We start from the raw sequence: 21,156 nt of genomic DNA on the forward strand, positions 1-21,156 counted from the left end.
AAATATTCCCGGACATATAGAAGCCATAATTACAAGAGTATCAGAATAATTATGATAAAGCTTGTTGGCTAGTCTTTGTGTGACGATGTTCGCATCATAGGTTGACGAAAAAACGGCTTGTTCCCATTTACTCCCAACCCATTCAAAGTTTTCAGACATTTTCTTCCACTCTTTTTTAAAGACCTCAAAAATATCAAATGACTCCTCCTGCTGTGGGTTAGCAGCGGTGAGGGAGTATCAGACTCTTACTGACTAAAAACCGTCGTGTTAGGTCGTAGACATTTTATGTACCAGGGCCGCGGTAACTATTTCGAACAACCCGCAGCCCCGGCAGACCTTGGCCTTACTGGGCCCCATATTTCTTCCACTTGGGTCATTTTGTAGAGAAAAATACATAAATTAAAATATACCTTCAAATTTCTTCCACATGGCTCCAAAAAATTGTGTGTGTCGTCAGCAAAATATCAAAATTACTACTCTGTACTTAAAATCTTTTGAAGCTGAGGGGCAAGGATTCTATTATTTTTAAAGAATTGTTTTCTTCTCCTTGGATCCGTTGGAAAGGAATTTGTGGTGCAGGTGGGAACAAGCCGAAAAAGAAAAAACGCGTGGTAACCATATCGTCAGAAAGTTTTGGTCACATGACAGAATTGGCAGATTTTGAACAACCATGTCAGAGATTTTTGGTAAATTATTAAGCTATTTACGACCTTATTCTGATGGAAATAGAAATATTTTAAGTGCTTTCACTACGTGAGATGTATTGTGAAGCATTTGGTAGTCTATTTCAGGAATTTTGATTAGATTATTTTTAATGGTGTTGATTATTTGGCGTACGTGAGAGTGGCATCAGGCATGTACTTACCAGTATGTGTAAGGTATGCTGTTATTTCTTTCTTTTGCATCACAGGTATCTATGATCAAGTTACATTAGTCTGGCCTTGGGTATATAGATTACAACTTTTGGGAAGCGCGGATTTGTAAATCTCGGTAGAATGGTACATAAGTAGTTCCCTAAGTTCACGAATCTAAATATGTACCCTAGTAAAAATGCAGGTTGTAAAAACAGCTGACTACTAAATATAGGTACACATACATGCACATACGTATTACTTAGTTGATAGCGATCCTGTATTTGTCTAGATTGGTATCGTACTGTGTATACCAGGTCAGTGACCTCTTACATTTATAAATATCCTTTACAACTTGCAACATTATATACCAACATCAATAAAGTTACAAACTGTTACAATTTCAAGACCGTAGTCCCAGAGCCCATTTTCAAAACAGGAGAAGTCATATATATATACATTTGAAAAACTTGCCTAAATAGAAGAAGAAGAACACAACATAAAAACCAAAATCACTTAGAAACCCAAATAAACACATGCGCTTCAAGAACCTTTCAAGCAAGCTCGCATCTTCTTTTATCAAGAAAAGGCTGTTACTCAAAACTGGGACAGAAAAGGGCGTATATATTATTCCCAATAGCTGACTTGGTTCCTTGACGACGCAAGCATCTAATGTGTCTGTCCGTTGGCGTCCGTCCAGCACCGCGCCCAGAAATAGACTGGGCGACACTAACCATGTGCTTTAATTGCTTATACAAGAGAATTTTATCAACTATTTTTATAAATTATTGAATTAACAACACCCTATTTTTATAAATTATTGAAATAACAACACCCTTTTTATACATTACTGAATTAACAACATCATCATCATCATCCTCCTGCCCTTATCCCAATTTTATTTGGGGTCGGCGCAGCATGTTTTCTTCTTCCATACGCTTCTATCTGCCGTCATCTCACAAGTAACATTCTTTCTTACCATATCTACTTTCACACAATCCATCCATCGTTTCTTTGGTCTTCCTCTTCCACTATATCCGTCCACGTTCATACTCATTACCTTCCTCACAACATGACTCTCATTCCTCCGCATCACATGCCCATACCACGACAGCCGGTTTCCACGCAGTTTTTCTGATACCGGCGCTACTTTCAAACTTCCTCTTATATACTCATTCCTCACTCTATCCATTCGCGTAACTCCACACATACCTCTTAACATTCTCATCTCTGCCGCATGCAATTGTCTTTCATTCGTCGCTTTTGTGGGCCAGCACTCTGATCCATCCATCAATACTGAATTAACAACATCCTGTTTTTATAAATTACTAGCCGTTTTCCCGCGGTTTCACCCGCGTTTCGTGGGAGCTACTGCTCGCACCGGGATAAAAATATAGCCTGTGTTACTCGCAGATAATATAGCTTTCTAATGGTGAAAGAATATTTAAAATCGGTCCAGTAGTTTTTGAGTTTATCCATTACAACCAAACAAACAAAGTTTTCCTCTTTATAATATTAGTGTAGATTGAATTAACAACACCGTATTTTTATAAATTATTGAATTAACAACACCTACCCGGATATCGGGTCGTCATGACATGCAGAATTGATCATTCCGCTCACCACAGCTGATTTTGAACGAGTACATTATTGTTGAATTCATTTAATAGGTTGGTTGATATGGTTTTCAATTTATTGGATGTTCAGTTTTTATACAACAGTTTTTCGCACACATAGATCTAAAAGGGGCTAAACTCAAAAACTATTTTTTTGAGGTATACATACCATTTTTCAACGAATACTCATCGTGTAACAAAACAGATTTAAAAAAAAATCTAATAGAAAATACTTAAAAAAAAACTTCTGAAAAAAGTGAGTTTTTGAATTACCCTCTTAAGATCAAGGTGTATGTACCTTTTTGAAAGGACATTCATATTAACTACTGTTACATATGTAGGTATATGTAGTATGTAGATAGCAAAGATACAAATAAAAGATAATTTCGTGAAAATCTAAACAGAAATGTAGGTTAGTGTGGTCACAATGCGATTCTCATTACGACTTATGAATAGATCAGACAATCGGTTTGTTCATACGCTAGAATATTTGGGCGACTTCAATAATTAGGTCGGCTAAATATTTAGATGTTCACGAAGATATGAATTTTGTGCTGCTGCTTGTTTTAAAGTTCATTTGTGTAGGAATGCAGGTGTGAAATGCTTTTTGAAAATACCTCTGGTTACACTCGATTGCAAAGAATGGTTATGATTTTTTTGAAAATACTTTTACAATTAACAATAAAAAGTCAATAACATGTATAAAGGTGTATTATTTGGGTTAATAAAAACTTTTAGTACGTACCTATGGGTAGGTAAATTAGTATTTCATGAAATAAGTATTGTATTACATGAAATAACAAAGATATTAAAAATAAACACTTGTAATATTTATATAGTCAGGGAAGTCCAATGACGATATATTCTTTAATATTTTCAATTCTGCCAATACTTACCGTTTTCTATGGGCACCTTAATATGGTAAGCATGATTCATGAACTTAATAAATAAAATAAAAACACTAAAAAGCAAAAAAATAACTATTTTTAGGTGCATCGGCCTAGAAGTCGGTGTCTAATGGATGTTACTAAGTTAATTTTGCCACCGACTTCTAGGCCGATGCACCTAAAAATAGTTATTTTTTTGCTTTTTAGTGTTTTGGGAAGTCGGTTTAATTTTTTTGTAAAAAAGTTTTTTATTTAAAGCTTTTCAGTGATACGAATAGTTGTCACTATCCATACAAGTGGGAAGTTCTCATCAATACAAAGAATATAAGTCCAAATACGAGGTATTTTACATATTCAGTTGTCGAGTTCCCTCGACTTTCTCTGGTCTCCATCATCAGGTCAGCTCCAAACCTTCACTGTTGCAAAGGTCTTGTCAATACAAATTATTTAAGCCCAAACATGAGGTAGTTTACATATTCAGTTGTCGAGTTCCCTCGACTTTCTCTGGTCTCCATCATCAGGTCAGCTCCAAACTTTCACTGTTGCAAAGGTATTGTCAATACAAATAATTTAAGCCCAAACACGAGGTAGTTTACATATTCAGTTGTCGAGTTCCCTCGACCCTCTCTGGTTTCCATCATCAGATCAGCTCCAAATCTTCACTGTTGAATAGTGCTTTTAGGCGTACACCTGAGTGTCAAGTTTTTACCCTATGTATGCCTACAACTTTCGAAGGTTGCCCTCGATTTCTCAGGGTTTCCATCATCAGATCCTGACCTGATGACTATGGGACCAACTGGCAGCTATTCCGAGTCGAACAAAAAAAGAATCACGTAAATCGGTCTATAAACCTCGGAGTAATCGATGTACATACATAGAAAAAAAAAAAAAACATACCGGCCGAATTGATAACCTCCTCCTTTTTGGGAAGTCGGTTAAAAACTAGAATCACCCCACATTGTTACCTGCATTTACATTGAGGTGAATGTTGCCACGAAACTTACCTGTAAATAAAAAATATTTATTAGACACTATTAATTATTGAGCTTCAACTCTGTTTGTTCCCATCACATAAATAAAATTCCTTTTACAGCATTCACACTGGTGGATTTTCCGATCGGTTTATCTCAGGGGATCGTACGGGCAGTGTCGCAGCAAACAATTGACAACCACCGGTTAAAATGATGAAACCGTGCAGGTTTCGTTTCGCGCGTATAAAAACAGCTCGGAAAATCCACTAGTGTAAAAACGCTGTTAAAATGTATTTTGGGAACAGCTGAATGCAATGATTCAATTGATTGATTGCCTGTTTCTATACCAATCAACCAATCAGAATCACTGTCATAATATTTGACGTTTTCTGACAGTAGAATAATATACTCAGATCATTGCGTTTTTGCTGTTGAATTAATAAAGCATTTTATATTGCTCTACTGTCAAAATGTAAAAGCAGTTATATTTTTTACCAGTCGTTTTGTAAAACCATGTGATAAAAATTATGAATCACATCCAATTATGTAGATACTTACAACATGTAAAATATTTCGTGACATGGAAAATGGAAAAGTTGACGCACTTTTATTACTACAATTATTAACGCATGTCGGTTAATAACCTGTATAAACTATGCTGCCTAACAAAAGCTCTTCTCTGTTATTTTCTTTCAACAATGGTAACATACATGACGTACCTATGCTATTTAATTTTACAGTACAATGTAAAGTAAAAAAATGTTATCGTTCTAAAACAAAATACTCTTTATCAGAAACAAATTCTCAAATATCACGCACGTTTCGGACCGGCTAAAAAAGTTCCCTAAATTAACCAAGCTTTCAAAACAATACCTTGTTTGGGGTTTAAGTTAAACCTAATCAAGCTTTCTCATGTAATATAGAGAAACAGAAATGACAGAAGCTTTGCAAAAGCTTAATTCGCCATCCAGAAATTAAAGATTTGTAGTTTTCGTATATTTATGTAGTACCGTGTATAGGATATTTAAATACCTTCGCTGTGCATCTGGAATGCACTTATCTATTAATATTAGGTACAAACAGAGACTAAATCTTTTTATTTATTTGTTTGTGTGAGAAAGTAGCCAGTGTATGTCAAAACTTTTTGGTAAAACCTGCTTATTAAAACAATAATGACCCCGATATATTACAGTATTTTGACCGATATAAGTTATTCATAAGTTTTACAAACAATTATACTTACAAAATGATTAATTCGTAATTGACGAATGTCACGCATTTGAACAATAACTCAAATATTACAATTATGCCCTGAGGAAGTAACATTTTCATAGCGGGGCGGTTTCCAAAGATATAATTACTATTATTTTTAGTTGCCATCCCCTTTGGGAGTAATATTATTAATGGAATGTATAAATTAAGTGGCGTATTTTGATGGTTAATGATACTAAACAAATATTGTTTTACAAAAGAAAAAAACTGCGGTCGTTGCGAACTTTTCATGTCAGTTAGGTACAGGCTTTTCAGTATAGTGACGTGAATGTTTAACGAGTTGTAATATCTTGACTAAGTAGGTAGGTAAATGGCATTTTTTTTTGAGTTTCTTAAGATTTCTCTATTTTTTTAAAACTATGAATCGCTATCTAAACACGACATTTTCTGCTGTGTATTTTGTGTCTGAGATCCTATTTGCTCTCATGATAAAATACCTAATTAGGTACTTTAAAATGGATGGGCCGATTTTGGTGAAACATGTCGAAATACTACCGCTGGAAAAGCAGATTTCATCTTAAAACGATCGCATTAAAATCGGTTTATCTGTTCAAGGGCTACGGTGAAACAGACATACATAACATTTTAGCATCCCTCTTTTTACGTCGGGGCGTAAAAATCGGCAAATATTTTAGCCTCAATTCTAAAACTATTAAAATATTGACCCAAAACTACCCACATTATTACAACCCCTATCTTAGGAAACAGATTGTCATTGATAAACCATCTGACATGCATTGTATGGGCGCTCACCATAACTTGGAATGCACTTGCCAAAGCAAAATATACCTTGATATCTCATACATAGGGTTTATTATGGGTTGGTATAAAGAGGTATTATGTGCTTGGACGTGTCCTATCTCCTACCTAAGGAAGGTCGCTGTTTGACATTTGACTAGATAAGGATATTGATAAATAGGTTAATTGAGTAGGTAATTTTGGAAACTGATTTAGGGTGATGTATAAAAAAGTAGGGTTATATAAGTTACTAGTGTTGTGTGTCTGTGGCATCGTACCTAGCTCCTAAACGGATGAACCGTTTTGGATACTTACCTACCTACTGTTTTTTTGTTGTATTCTTGTTTTTCAGCTTTGACTTTAGACATATTTTTGGTGAATGTTAATATGGAGTGTGTTTTTAAGGCTTAGGAACTCTGATTAGGTGAGTACATTTTCTTTATTTCTACAAATTGTAAATTATCCAATCATTTTGAAAAGTCGTGTAAGTGAAAGCTCTCACAAAGTTATTATTAACTTTTGACAATTGGATCGAACCTTACAGTTTGTAAATCCCCAATTTTTCCAAACAAAAAAAAGGCGTGTACACAAAACACATAACATTAGCTACTCTAGCACATAGAAGTGGCAATAACAAAACGAAAACAAAGGATATCGGAGCAACAGTGACGCGACAGTGGCTAACCAGGTTATCTAAAGTAGCTACACTTATCTCGTATGTTTTATATTTGTATGTGTGTATGTATGGGGTTCGTGGAATATTCGCACTTAGAGGAAAGTTGGGTTTGTGACTACTGGTGTTAAGCTTTTTTGAAGCTAACAGACTTAACGAAGTTTCTTTGAAGCCATTTAATGTCTTTGTAGTAGGGTACAGATAATTTTTGTGGAAGAGAAGCTTTGCATCTCTGAAGTTAATTGGCGACTATTGAAATCGCCTAAAAATATGAACAAACCACTTCTGCGCACGTTAGTTTAGTTTTATGGTACTGATCGTCATCGTCAAACGTCATCACCACTCATCACCAATAAGCTTCTTCGTTCCTGAATGCACTCACTTTTTATGGTCATTAAGTCTTTTTATGGTCATATGGTCCTCAAGGACTACTAGTTCATATATTATCATGGTGTATGATCCAATAATGACAGTAGATAAGTCCTAAGATAAAGACTTTAAGGTCCTTCTCTGTAGGAGAGGAGGCCTATGCGATAGGACGGCAAAAAAGGCTGAAGTTATCTTATAAATAAAACTCATATCTAAAACTCTATCTAAAACATACCTAGTTTTTTATCCTGTTTTAAATTGCGAGAGGTTAACGTTCTACCTCTTTTCGTTCAAGAATCAAATCTCATCATTCACCGTAGAATGAAGTATCGAGACTCTTCGGAATTGAACGAACTTTAAAATAAATGCCATCCATCTTACTCCAATATTAAAGTTACGTTAGGCAAGCACGTTAGGGCTTTAGTTTTAAGTTAAAAAGCTGTGATAAGCACTTCAGAAATGCAACATTATTTTATAGTACGTAATAGATATTTTTAACGTTTGCTAGTTTCCGTCAGCGGAATTACCTACATTACGCAACCGGACAAGTCTTTCTCCAAAAATGGAGTATCTCTCTATATTTTTTCGAATCAGTCCAGTAGTTCTAGTGATTAGGGAGTTCAAACAAAAAACAAGCTTTAGCTCTATAGTTAATATTAAGGAGATTATACTCGTATGATAATACCACACACGCCACCGTAGATCTACAACGCAGTTCAATATGTAAACAAAATCCGAATATATCTGTAATTTCTTTCTCCTAACCTGACTGCTTTACGTTATTAACATTTATTTTCCATAAATCCGACACCGAATATTAATGTACTTTCAAATTCTAAAAAACAAATACCCCATAATTTTAATTACTAAACAAGCATTCGCTATAAAACCATTAATCGGCCTAGTTTAAATAAATAGCCGCCATGATGCGTCAAGTAGCGACATCTGTTATTCAGTAGCGGAATTTATTTGCCAGTTTATGGTTACTTCTGTTTTATTTTAGTTGTTTGTTTTTATCGATTTGTTGGGCCATTTTAGTAGTTTTATTTTTCTTTAGACAGAGGTTTTGAGTACCAGTTAAATACAATGGTTAGATTAAAGATATAAATACAACACACTTAGTAGAAGGGTTTATTACAAAAGGTGTTATTATGGGCAAGCATAAATGAGTAAATAAGGAACGATTTTTTCAGATTTTTCAGTATTTTTTTATATAATCAAGTATAATTTCACTCAGGTATTATGTACTGAAATTGATCAAGACGCAATATTATTTTATTTCTTAAAAGAATAGAACAAACATGAGTTACATTAGCTTTTTTCAGGCTTTTCCGAGGCGTATCAAAATGTAAATTAGTGTTGTGCCCACAAAAAGGTTGAACGTAAAACGTTTTGCATTATCGACAAAATGAAGCGAATCCCTAACGTGTACAATTTACATTAGTCCTAAGCACACAGAAACAGGTTGAGCCTTAAAAATTACAATATATTCGTTGAAATAATCATTAATAATTAAATATAGGAGCGTATTAACCAAATTGCAGATTATTTGACGTATTTATATGGACGCCATTTTTGTTCTAATTTTGAAATGCCTGTCACGAATAAATGAGAAAAAATATGAGTGAAAAGCTTTTGTCATTATTAAAATTATTGTGTTAACTAAAAAATAAATTAGAAATAACACCAGATTTTATGGAGAAAAAAGAGGTTGTATACTTTTTAATTTAGAAATGGGAAAAATTTTCATGATACAAAACCGTATGGATAGTAAATATCTTGCTTGTTTTACTCTAAATACAAGCAGATATGAGAACCTTACCTAACACTTACAGTTAGCTATACATGTAATTTCTTTAATTAATATGTAATACAATAAATAAGGAAGAATCTTATTACGGTTAATCCAAGTTAAGTTAATCAAAATATCCTTTTTCTACCCGTGAAAATATCTACACGCAGCTGTCAAGATAACATGCGACATTAAATTCAAACCTTAAAGAGATTACATTAAACCCTACCTAATGAACCGTAGGTTTACCAAGTTAATATGAGAAATAAACTAAGTAAAACATGGGGGTACATACAAAAGTTATCCTCCAGTCGTACCGAGGTTTGCAACCTCTGGCCTCGTTTGTAAAATGTCAGGGGTCGAGAACGTTGTTGCTAGCTACGATTGTAATCTTAATATATTCGTCTTGACATAATTATTGTGTTAATTGGATAAGTAACATATTTCTTAAAATAAGGATGGAGAAAAATCCTTACTACAAAAACTTAAACACCTGTTTTACACTTGTCTAAAAAAATTGTGGCTGCAAAATGAACCATATGTCAACGTTATAATTTGAATTTTTTTTAGACAAAGCTTAAACTGACGTTTAAAAGTTTTTGTGGTAAGACGGTATTGTTTATGTAAATTAATGTTTAAAATACATGGTTATTTAACAGTAAAGTTTGAAATGAGTGTCGCTAACTTTCGGGAAACAGTCGATTTAATTCACTTAATTCTTTATAAAATGAATGGAGTAAAAGGAAAGTTCAAATTGCTGAATCCCCACAGCATTTTGTTAAACAATTATGCTTTATTTAATGTTGCATTTGCGAGAACCTAATGGACACACTCAGAGACATTTAATGATTACTTAATCCGTTCCTTAGTGCAGAATTTCTATGAGAATCTGTCACTAAGGAGTGACTTAAGTACCTAATCATTAAATGTCTCTGACTGCGGGGGTTACTGTATTAAATACCACCATGAAAATTATTAAATATAAAATTGAAACAGCAATGACCCTTGAACATTTCAAGATTTACCAAAACTCGCATATCTATTAATTTACTTAATACAATACCCCTTCTGAATACCAGAAGAGGTTTTTCGCCCCAGATACGAGCTGGCACTGGCCACCGATCAATGAAGGAAGAGGAAAGAAGGTCAGGATGACTCACTAAAGGATCTATCACACGTCACGAGTTGACGCGACGGAGTATAGGCATTCAGTGTGCTGTATTAAGTGAGTGGAAACGGTTCTTGATATAAAGCGGATTTTTTGCTGATTTTTTTATGGAGGTAATATTTGTAGGGGTTTATAAAAGGTTGATAAATTATTGTAATTAAAGGGTTAGTCGTTTAATTATTTGTTTGCAGAAATAGAGAAAGCACGTGTGTATGCAACGTTTATATGTGTGTGTAAAGGCTTAGCAACTATTTTTTTCTTTCTGATTTTACTATTTTGATTTTTGGTTAGTCTAGTCTATTCGGTATTATAGTGCACTTTGATATAATTATTAGTTGTATTTATTCTTCAATAAGCTGTTTCAGATTTCATTTTGAAAGCAATGATAAATGGATACGTCTAATTGATTGTTTCAAGGAAATTAAAACATTCACACTCTGAAAATATCATTTTTGAAATCTACTTTATACTGAACTCATTTTGAAAAGATGATATTTTGTATAAACTATTTAAATATCTATACGGTAACAATACAATTAAAAGTAACAATTGTATGTGTGCTTAAAGAGGGGAAAGAAAAAATATTAGAGGCAACTCTACCAATAGACTAGGAAAAGGAAAATTGATAGTATGTAAGATAACATAAAATAAATTAAAATGTAAGAATGAAATCAAATACATAATTAAAACGTGTGCAAAGTGTAGAAAATACATTAAGATTGTAATGACTTCTCAGTAAAGTGCTATCATTAGATATGTTGGCACACCTATAGCGACGCTAATAGTTTTAATTAATAAACATTCTTCATAATAATAAACTCCGGCTTGATTAAAACAGGAATATTTATTTGCATTCCCTCGGAAAAGTCGATAGCTTTGAGTGGCGACATCTACCGGCCGCGTGCGGAAACACGAGAATTTTCTAGGTTATTTCTGCTACTGAAAACTTACGTGGAAGGTTTAGATTACTCATATATACTAATGTATAAACTATCTTATTGTATATTGCTTGAAATGAGGGTGGTTTGTAAAGAAAATTCGCATTTATGTATACCTGAAATGTACTGAAACATCGTAATGAAAATGAGGTTCCGAATCAATACTTTCAATGTATGGAACCAGGGTTTTATTTAAATGGAAGTAGGTAGTATATCAATAGCTGCTACAGTAATACCAGATACTAAGAAAAGCAGATAAGAAAAGCTAATAAGTGGAAATTAGGTTAACTCCAGGGTTTTATGGCGCCCATAAATAACCTTAATTTAGGGCCTTGTAAAGGTTATTGTGCCATAACAGCGTGTATTGTGTCCTTCGTTCGTTTTATGTAATGGAAAGCTGGGTTTGTTGGCACAACCGAGTGGCGTCCAAAGAAATTCATGTAACATGCTCTCGAGTGAAACAATGTTTTAGCGGCAGTCGCTGCTCCGAGCAGCAAGCGCTCAATTTATATTTATCTTTCACGTAGGAACTCTGATTCTGCACGCGTGTACTTACAGACCATCCTGAGACACTCCCAAACCGTAATACTGAGAGCGAGCGGTAACAACACGACACTCGCGAATACGTAACGCTATCGATTCAACATCGACGTACAACTTGGCCACCAGACCTCAGCCTACACTTACACATAGGAATTTCATTTTTCTCTCAAACAACAACGTACGATTCTTACATAATTCCCGTCCGCCATTACGGCCTGTGACGCACACAATAATCGCCCTTAAAGACAACGTGCGTTGGGTACATATTTTCCATTTTCCATGCACGATAGCTCTATTTCGGAGCTGCGCCGGCGGTTACAACCTTGAATTCGGAACGCACCTTTAATTTTAGCCGGTTAACCTAGATACGGGGACCATTCCGAGTGAGCCGGATCGATATTCGCATGCGCGATGTCTCGAACGGTTTTAAAATAGTACGGGTGTGGTGGGTACCTTTAGGCGGCGGATTTTTGGGCAAGGTATGTCGGGGCCCGATGCTCGCGGCCGACTGACGGGCTTCGGGCGGCCGGCGGCGCGCACGCGCGCTGAAGCGCTCGCATAACGATCGCTATAGCTTTCAGCCGCGCGACGCGACCACCGCGCGATCCACGCCAGGTGTTCGCCTCCATTTTCTAATACTATCGCATATTTCTCTTGCCACGACTATACCATTTTCAAGCTGCAAACAAATACTAGAACCTTAAGTTTCTCTCTATAATTGCAACAGTTAATTTATTTGGTGGAAATTGGTAGAAGGACGATGGCATTGAAAGCTCTGACATAATTTAACCTATAAAACTTCCGCCTGCCCATTCGTATGATATATCGAGGGGTTTGAATGTGTTTCGTCTAATAAATATGTTTTCGCAGTTCGGACGTGAAGCTATTTATCATGTTTCGGTGTATTTTTCAGCGCTAGTGGCGCCCCTGGCGGTGGAAATGGGTACTGTGTGTAAAAGCTCTCGCCCGTTGATCTTTTGTTTGCCTTTCAGTTGAGATGACGTTTGACATTCTGAATAGTAGTTGTGCGCCCGTCTCGCTCACTCTACGAAAATAAAATGAGATACATGTAGTCTGTAACTAGGTACTCGACAATCATAAGGTACACGAATGGATATTATTATAGTGAACAAAAGGTACGGCACGCAAATTATATTCTTTATTCAGGTTGTTTCATAATTACGTGCAGCAGATGTAGGCTCAGCTGCCTACAAAAAGATTAATATAAAGAAATAGCTTTTATGTTTATTGCCTCCTGCTTTGGAAACTGTTTAAAGAGTTTCAGTAATAACTTTATACAGATTGATTACCTATCTACCTAGCTATATATTGGTTAAAACTATAAATATTAAATAACTTCCCACTAATGTCTAACTGCAATCCCTGGTAGACAATAAAAAAACAAAATAAGAATTAACTTGTCCACCTTGGTATCATAATTATCCAGTATCTCTTATATGCTGTAAAGAAAAATAACGTAGCGCCATCTATAGTAAATACATTTATATTTTCACTATGACATCATTGTGATGATCAAATGGGTGTAATTTTGTAATAATATCGACTGATTTGTGTTGATCCTGCCATCTAGATGAATTTTCTGAAACTAAATTAGCATGCGCTGACACGTTTTTGCAAGAGATGGCGCTGTTTTCGAAATCAGAAAAAAAAGTGTAGTAAGCTAAGTAAAATAATATTTTCGTAACAAATTGATGTTATTTTTCACGCATAGGTATTTATAATAAAATTGGGATAAGGGCAGGAGGATGATGATGATGATGAGGTATTTATAATAATAAATAATGTTAAATATGTAATAAGTCCTGGTAATAACAGGGCCCCGATTCTCCTACGTTAATAATGTCAAAATCGAATAGAAATCGAATCGCAATATGATCGTAATAGCAGTTTTAACCATATCGGGCATTCTGCTACTAATAAAAGACCAATCGTATTCGATTGACATTTGATTGGTGTGCGATTGGTCTGCTATTTTGATGATTTTGGTCTATACGGTAGTTTGCTGTACAATCATTTTGCAATCGTAAATCATTTGCAGACAAAATGATTCATTATTGAATGACAGAAAAGGATAAAAACGTTTATTTCAAACAAAAAATAGCGGAATGCCACATACGCTTCAATCGTAATCGAGTCGGGATTGGATCTCAGTCGAATCGAGTCGAACGTCAATCGAAGGTCGCTTAAGTAAACTTAGGAGAATCGGGCCCCAGGTCATTGATCAGTAACAGTAGGCCCATTTATTAATCAGTGAGACGTGACATCGGTTCGTCCGCGAATGGATGAAGAATAGGTAACTAAGTGAGGTACTAAATGGCGTTGTTAATATCGACGACTGTAAAAATCAACTAATATCAACTAAGTACCTAGTTCAGTACCTACGTCTAACCAAAGATATCCAAGCAGAACAAAAAAAACTGTTAGGTACTTAAAAGTATTTGTTTCACCAACTTTACTGTAAAACAAAATATTTTTTCAGTGAAAGTAGCTACGTAAAGCCCGCATTGAGCAAGCGTGGTGATTAATGCTTAATCCTTCTCCTTGTGAGAGGAGGCCTGTGCCCAGCAGTGGGACGATAAAAAAAAAGGCTGTAACAGCTACGTAAAAAGTTTATTTTTACCATGATTTTTATTTTGGTAGTCTGAATGAACAATGTTTAATCTGAATAGTGGGTAATGTTTTTTATTTATTTAAGTAGGTACAATATTATTTAAAAAATCCTTATGCATCATCGATATATATGTAGAATAACCGGTTTTGGTGTTTTGTCAGTGCCGTTGCCGTTATTTTGCTAGGAATTGCTTATCTGTGGTCGACATTTTGTCGAAGCTCGATGTTATCTCTGGTGATTTGTCAGTCGCCTTACGCCAAAGTTAAAACAAAACTAGCGAGGAACATAAACTGGGTTTATTATTATAGTGACAATTAGGATTAACTAAACTGATACTTATAAACCGAAATACACATTGAAATTAGTCAATAATTAACTATTAAAGTAAAGATAAGTACAAAATGAATGAAATTACCGAGAAAAAGAGAACGCCGAGATCGAAAAATTGGGAGACGAAGGAAAAGGTTCCATTATGTTTCATGAACTTTGTACCAAGCCATACCTACTTGCGTACTAAATAAAAATGAAATTGATACAAGATTGAATGTTTCAGGTACTTCTAAGAGAGATTATAAAATCGTATTTAGGAATACTAAATAACAAATCTTTAGAAACTGCCACGAATGAGGCTAAAAAGAGAGCGTGGGTGGAAATTACCAAAAAGTAAGTCAGCCATTACCTACCTACTAAGTAAAAACAAATTATAATTTTATTGTAGATACCTACAATGGATTTAAACTAATTAAACTAACTAATTTTGTAACTGTCAACTGCTTACGAAATCTTTTTTTTGTATTCCTAAGATCATCAAAGTTCCTAAGGTATTAATCTCAGTTTATTATAGGTAAGTACTTATTATCAATGTATTTTACCACTACAAGTACTTAATGATTTATTTATTGCAAGTAATATTATGTAGCAATGATGCAGTTGTTTCCCCTGAGCCAAGCACATTTATTCAATATCAAATTTGAACTCTACTCCCACATTTAGGCCTTTTAGTATTGCTGTTTAGATAATGTAGGTACCTATATAGATACTTACTAACTTTTTTATGGAAGCATAATTAGCAGTTCCACCTCAGCTTAATTCCATCAGACTGACATCTTGCTCTTGTGAAGTATTTCTACAGAGCAATACTTAAGGCCCATATTTGAATAACATTGTTTTTGCATGGTGAGAGCAGTTGTATCACCTTATTGATCAACTTTTGACTCAAATTGACAATTTATTCTATTACAACATTCAGACACCATTCTTTTAAAAATGCAACATATTATAATTAAGGAAAAAAGATTTTCTTATTATATTTTGTTTGCCAGTCTAACCAAGGGGTATTGAGTTACCCGGGCCACTGGGTTGAAGAGGTCAGATAGGCAGTCGCTCCTTGTAAAGCACTGATACTCAGCTACATGCCTCATGGTAGAATGTACTGGACTCTAATTTCACTTAACACCATATTTTTGTACCTACATTCATAGCAAATAAATCATTTCATTTCATTTCATTTCATTACATCCGGTTAGACTGGAAGCCGATCCCAACATAGTTGGGAAAAAGGCTCGGAGGATGATTATATTTTGTTTACAGATTCAACTCTATATGTTACAAAAGAAAAAGGACTACACAACAAATTAGGATTCAGTGGAAAAAAATGAAGATGTTAATTAAAAAACAAATGAGTGCAGCGGGCAAACGTAGTGAACAAAGTGACTCGGGATTGGAGATTCTTGAAACACAAGAAACTACAGATAATATAATAGATTTAGAAAATCTGAAAGTTGAATCTGTAATTTATGATACTGATTGTGAAGAGGTAAGCTTTATTTAAGATCTTTTTATCCAATGATGTAATGGGAGTAGCCGTGGTGGCCTAGTAGGTACAGTAACCTCTCAAGTATAATTGTGGGTGTTCGATCCCAAGTTGGGCAAGTACCAATGCAACTGTTTTAAGTTTGTATGTACTTTCTAAATATATCTTGGACACCAATGACTGATTGAAAGGTGAAGATAAGAATAAGAAAGTATATAAGAAAGAGATAAGAAAGATAATCATAAGAAAATCTGGACTATTAAGTCTGAAATCACCAACCCGCATTGAGCTAGAGTGGTGATTAATGCTTAATCCTTCGGTGTGTGAGAGAAGGCCTGTGCCCAGCAGTGGGACGATAGAAAGGCTGATGGTGATGACATGGTATGTGTTGGTTATCATTACACATTGGTACATATATGTAGATTCATACATATATGTAGATTCATACAATGACAAGAATGTCTCGTTTGATAAACTACGGGGATAACAATTGGTATCTGGGCCGGGTTCCTGGTTTTGAAGTATATGCTTTATGTACTTTAATTTACCTTAAGTAGATATAAAAAAATTAGATAAACTTATTTAGGTACACTCAGAGTTTTTACATAGTTACCATAATTTTTATTTACTTCCAACTACCCACATGACTGCCTGTGTACAATTTTCAAAAGTTTAATAATTATATTGTTTCATGAACTGACCTTCTAAATAAGTATTTTTTTAACACAAACCATCAGTTGCACAAAGCTCCATTAAAGTTAAATCTTCTTCAAACTTATTGCTGACTCTTTCTTTGTCAACCAGATAAAAAGTGTCAGCACTAGATTTAATGGAGCTTTAACTTTAATGGAGCTTTGTGCAACTGACGGTTAATCTTTCAGGCAGGTTCTTACCCATATAATATTGATATAAACTTAAATATATTTGGTTTTTTAGGTTACAAATCCACTGGAGGACTCAAACCCAGTCACTGAAACTGTTATAACTTCTAAACCTACTCGCCAAGAGGTAAGAACTGCAGCAGTTTTATGAATTTTTACTAACCAACTTCAAAAAATGTAAAGTATGTATATGCGCGATTACCTCTCGTTTGGCTGAACCGATATTGATGCGGTTGTCAACATAGCATATCTCAAACCTAGGTTTTAGGCGTAGAGTTTTTTAGTTTTTAGAATAGGTATCTGTTAAACTAATATATTTACTAAATGTGTTTCAGACTCCCAACATTGAAGTGGAATTTGAAGTGCTAGATGCTTGCTCCTCTTCAACACAAACTGATCATGACTACGTGACTTGTAAATATCTTTGTTATTATTATTACCATTTTTCATCTGACTATCCTCTTCCCAGCTATGCTTTCAGCCTAACCGGGTGCAGCTGAGTACCAGTGTTTTACAAGGAGCGACTGCCTATCTGACCTCCTCAACCCAGTTACCCGGGCAACCCGATACCGCTTGACAAGATTTGTTGCAGGCTTTTTGGCTTCTTACCAACCATATAATGTATTAATTTGCAGTACTCAAAAACAATAAATTCTTGCAGTACACAATAAAATCAATTTTTCTGAAAATCACTACGAAGACATGAGATATTATAGAGACATGGAGAATAATAGACTGGAGAAGGAACACTTATTGAGAATAAGAACGATGCAAGACCAGCACAATCAACTGATGAAGAATCTACGGTTACAGGAAGAAATATTGAGAAGGCAGCTTAAAAAAATTGGTTAGTTGTAACCTACTCGATGTTCTCGGCAGAAAATCGGGAGATCGAGTATCTTTTTACCATTGTGTGGCAAAACGGTGAGGAATTATAGTTTATCGAGTTTCTAAGACGTAAGATGTTATAAACTTATAAATGTGGTTCAAATGGATTTTTGAGTAAAAGTAGAGAGAGAGAGAATCAGGTACCTATGTGCTGACCATTTCACTTGTAGTTTTATGCAAAACGAATTGTATACAGGGTGTGTCGTTCATAATCACATTAAATTCTATCGCATATACTTAATGATATTCTATGGCGAATTGTCAAAAAAACAACCTAATCCATTCAGTGATTTAACCACAGGAGTCATTTTTCGTTTTTATAATTTACAACATCATGTGTAAAGCAGCGATAAAGTTAGGAATATCGAAAGTTTTGATCAGTTGACAGCTGTCAGTTTTCAAGGGAGAATTTCAGTTGTTTGTAATGACTGACTTTTATATGGTGTTCTAATTTTCGCACATTTTTATCTTATTTACTTTGTTTGAAAAAATCATTTTTTTTATTTTAACGTATTTTTCTTTTTTCTCTGTGTTAGTCGACATGTATTAACCAGTATATTAACGCATTTCATTTAATGTGATTGTGAATGACACACCCGATATTTGAGTCCTATGGTCTACTTTTCTATACCCACTTACAAAAAATATTTCTCTTCTCTGGGTTTATTTTGGGCATTCATCTTTCTGTGACTTTCAAATAGAACTGAAAGTTAAGTATAACGTTTAAGTATTTCAGAGCAAGTAAATAATATCAAGATGTTAAAAATATCTATTCACAAATTGAGATCCTCATTTTTGAAGAGGTTTAGATAATAAGTATTGTTTAAAAATTACAACAGCATGTAAAGTTAATTTTGATAATATAATATTAAATGGAGATAAAAAAAAAACAAATGCTTTATTTTCAGTTAATTCATTTTATTTTGAAATAAAAATTACATTACACTATGTTTGGACATCACAATAGGAATACATTGATGGTATAAAACTTAAAATTAAAACAATATCTACAATCTCATAAACCACATGATTGTCGTTAAAAAGCTGTGTATATGGAATGTACATAATATCAACGTATATTTTTATATAACACTATTTACTAGATAAAACGAACAACACAAACAAATGGGTTATTTAAAGCCAATGGTGATGTAGTCAATGAAAAAGATTAAGATTATTTTCAATGTTTTTCAAATACTTTTTAATTTTATACTTTTTCATTTAAATTGAAATAAACTTGAGGATTAAAAGGAACTTAGATAGTAGCAATATATTTTTTTTGTCAAAATATTTTCAACCGTTTAATTGTCATGTTGTTAAAATTAGTTTCAAATTATTAAAAAGGGACTTGTTAGGTAGATTTCATGCTAATGTTCTTGATACTAAAATCGACAAAATTAGTAAAAAAAATATATACAATTTTAGCCACTATTTCGGTAAGGGGTTTTACACATAGTAAATAGTGTTATAAAAATAAAAATACATATTTCCCTATTATTTCAATCATAATGGCACTTCGGACCCAAAGTTAAATCCTATCTTAGTAAACGGATGGTTGCACATTTTCTTTTTAACGTATTTTATTATAAGCATCATTTATATTAAGCCACCGATATTATATTATACTTAATTATATTAATAATAATTACGGAATAATACAGCGTCAATTTTTATATTCAGTCAGTTTCGCTTAAGACAAAAGTATATAGATACGAACCTTAGTGAAGGATTATAAGAACAGCGTATTTCTGCATAGAACGAAGAGCAGCTATAGATTTAACTCAAAGCTGGCTTTTGTGGAAACCATGTTTACAGCAAGTCAACCCACCCGATCCGTCAAATTATATCAATCAAACATTAACCTTTGGCTATTGTGATAAGGTAGAAAATTTATTGAAGAAATTTGACAGATGACAGATGAGGTAGGTTGGTGTGCTGTCTATACCTTTTCATGTTTATCTCAAACAAAAAATATTGCTTTTTCTTTCCACACATTTCATGTCTCAGTGCATTACTTTTTGTACAGAATTAGCAACGTAACTTTAAGATGGAAACGTTTATAAGTGTGAAAGTTATAGATTAAACAAGGAAAATTAAGAAAACCGTGCAACCAATAATTATTTAATTATGTTCACTAATAATTGATGTCTAGTGCACCCTTTTATCAAAGGTAAGCGTTTCTAACAAACTATTAACAGCTTTTTTCTGTGATTTACGTACTACATAACAATTATCTATATACAAGTTAAAATCTCATTTATATCACATCATTCATTCAAAAATATTTCTTAAAATTACTGAAGTATGGTCACATTCCGTTTTATTGGCGTACAGTATACCGAATTAATTAATTCTTTAGGTACCGAGTATTAGGTTAGGATGAAGTATTTTTACTATTGTCTATTTTATTTCTCATCCCTAAAACTTTTTATATTAAAGAAAATTAGTTCGTGATACTGTACACTAACAAGTATATTTGATTGATTACATATTTGGTTATCTCACACTATTCTACTAAGAAGCACAGCAACCAAAAAAGTACAGTCAACTACATAATTCAATAACCACTAGGTTTTTTTTTCAAATTGCCATCAATTTTATGCGGCTGACTGTACCTTTGGTTCCAAAATTTCATTTTTATTAAAACTTTACTAACAAAAATAAGTATTAATTTCTGTATCACACATACATTTTGAATACACATTATGCTTGTGTATTTTTCTATTAGAGGTAGGAATAAACAAGTTTTTTTTTTTCACCTTTTTTGCTATTTTCTGAGATCTCACACAAACAAACGTATATTTTAATGATTTCTTTGTTATTTTATATGTCCAGTTTAGTTTGTAAAATGCTTGTCTAATACTACCGGATTGGTGATAACTGATGATCTTACAAGCCCAATGGTTACGACGTTAGTTCAATAAATTAGTTTAGGCCTCTTAACTTAAATACTACGTAATTGCTTTATTGTACTCAATTTCCTAAACTATAAACTACATTTTGATACTAACACTTGGTTTTTGTACAAACTTGAAAAAAAAAATCGAGGTACACTCAACGTAAAAAGTGTTTTTTTTTTTATTATTCAGAAGGTGTAAGGTCCCTTCCGTTTATTTTAATCATG

General features: G+C 33.8%; 2 protein-coding genes across 7 annotated transcripts in view; one reads left to right on the forward strand and one right to left on the reverse strand.

Moving 5' to 3' along the window:
• Pmca (plasma membrane calcium ATPase) overlaps window positions 1-12,334 on the reverse strand; it is a 152,784-nt gene extending 140,450 nt beyond the window's left edge. The window contains exon 1 of one of the 2 annotated variants that reach the window (XM_049849407.2): window positions 12,159-12,334. The gene's annotated coding sequence lies outside the window, so the exon portion shown is untranslated. The remainder of the gene's footprint in view (window positions 1-12,158) is intronic. The other variant, XM_049849408.2, reaches the window with a different exon arrangement.
• A 261-nt stretch (window positions 12,335-12,595) lies between these two features.
• On the forward strand, window positions 12,596-21,004 carry LOC110373903 (uncharacterized). Of its 5 annotated transcripts, none has more exons than XM_064041864.1 (6): window positions 12,596-12,954; window positions 15,004-15,113; window positions 16,041-16,266; window positions 17,200-17,271; window positions 17,480-17,558; window positions 17,806-21,004. In XM_064041864.1, exons 3-6 carry the CDS (start codon window positions 16,105-16,107, stop codon window positions 17,994-17,996), a joined length of 504 nt encoding a protein of 167 aa, XP_063897934.1. In that variant the 5' UTR covers window positions 12,596-12,954; window positions 15,004-15,113; window positions 16,041-16,104; the 3' UTR covers window positions 17,997-21,004. The 5 variants fall into 5 exon arrangements, with proteins under 5 accessions (XP_063897934.1, XP_049705387.2, XP_021187039.3 ...); XM_049849430.2 differs by lacking the exon at window positions 12,596-12,954 and adding an exon at window positions 14,692-14,914 and having other exon boundaries at window positions 14,990-15,113; XM_021331364.3 differs by lacking the exon at window positions 12,596-12,954 and adding an exon at window positions 14,692-14,914 and having other exon boundaries at window positions 17,780-21,004.
• Window positions 21,005-21,156: the final 152 nt, after the last annotated feature.

The sequence above is a fragment of the Helicoverpa armigera genome, chromosome 26 (genome assembly GCF_030705265.1).
Source record: "Helicoverpa armigera isolate CAAS_96S chromosome 26, ASM3070526v1, whole genome shotgun sequence".
NCBI classification, from domain to species: Eukaryota; Metazoa; Arthropoda; class Insecta; order Lepidoptera; family Noctuidae; genus Helicoverpa; species Helicoverpa armigera.

Coding starts and splice junctions, on each gene's coding strand:
- LOC110373903 (XM_021331363.3), top strand. CDS start 14,852: ATGAATGAAATTACCGAGAAAAAGAGAACGCCGAGATCGAAAAATTGG. Junction 14,915..15,003: donor ATTGGGAGACGAAGGAAAAG/GTTCCATTATGT, acceptor TGAATGTTTCAG/GTACTTCTAAGAGAGATTAT. Junction 15,114..16,040: donor TGGGTGGAAATTACCAAAAA/GTAAGTCAGCCA, acceptor TTTTGTTTACAG/ATTCAACTCTATATGTTACA.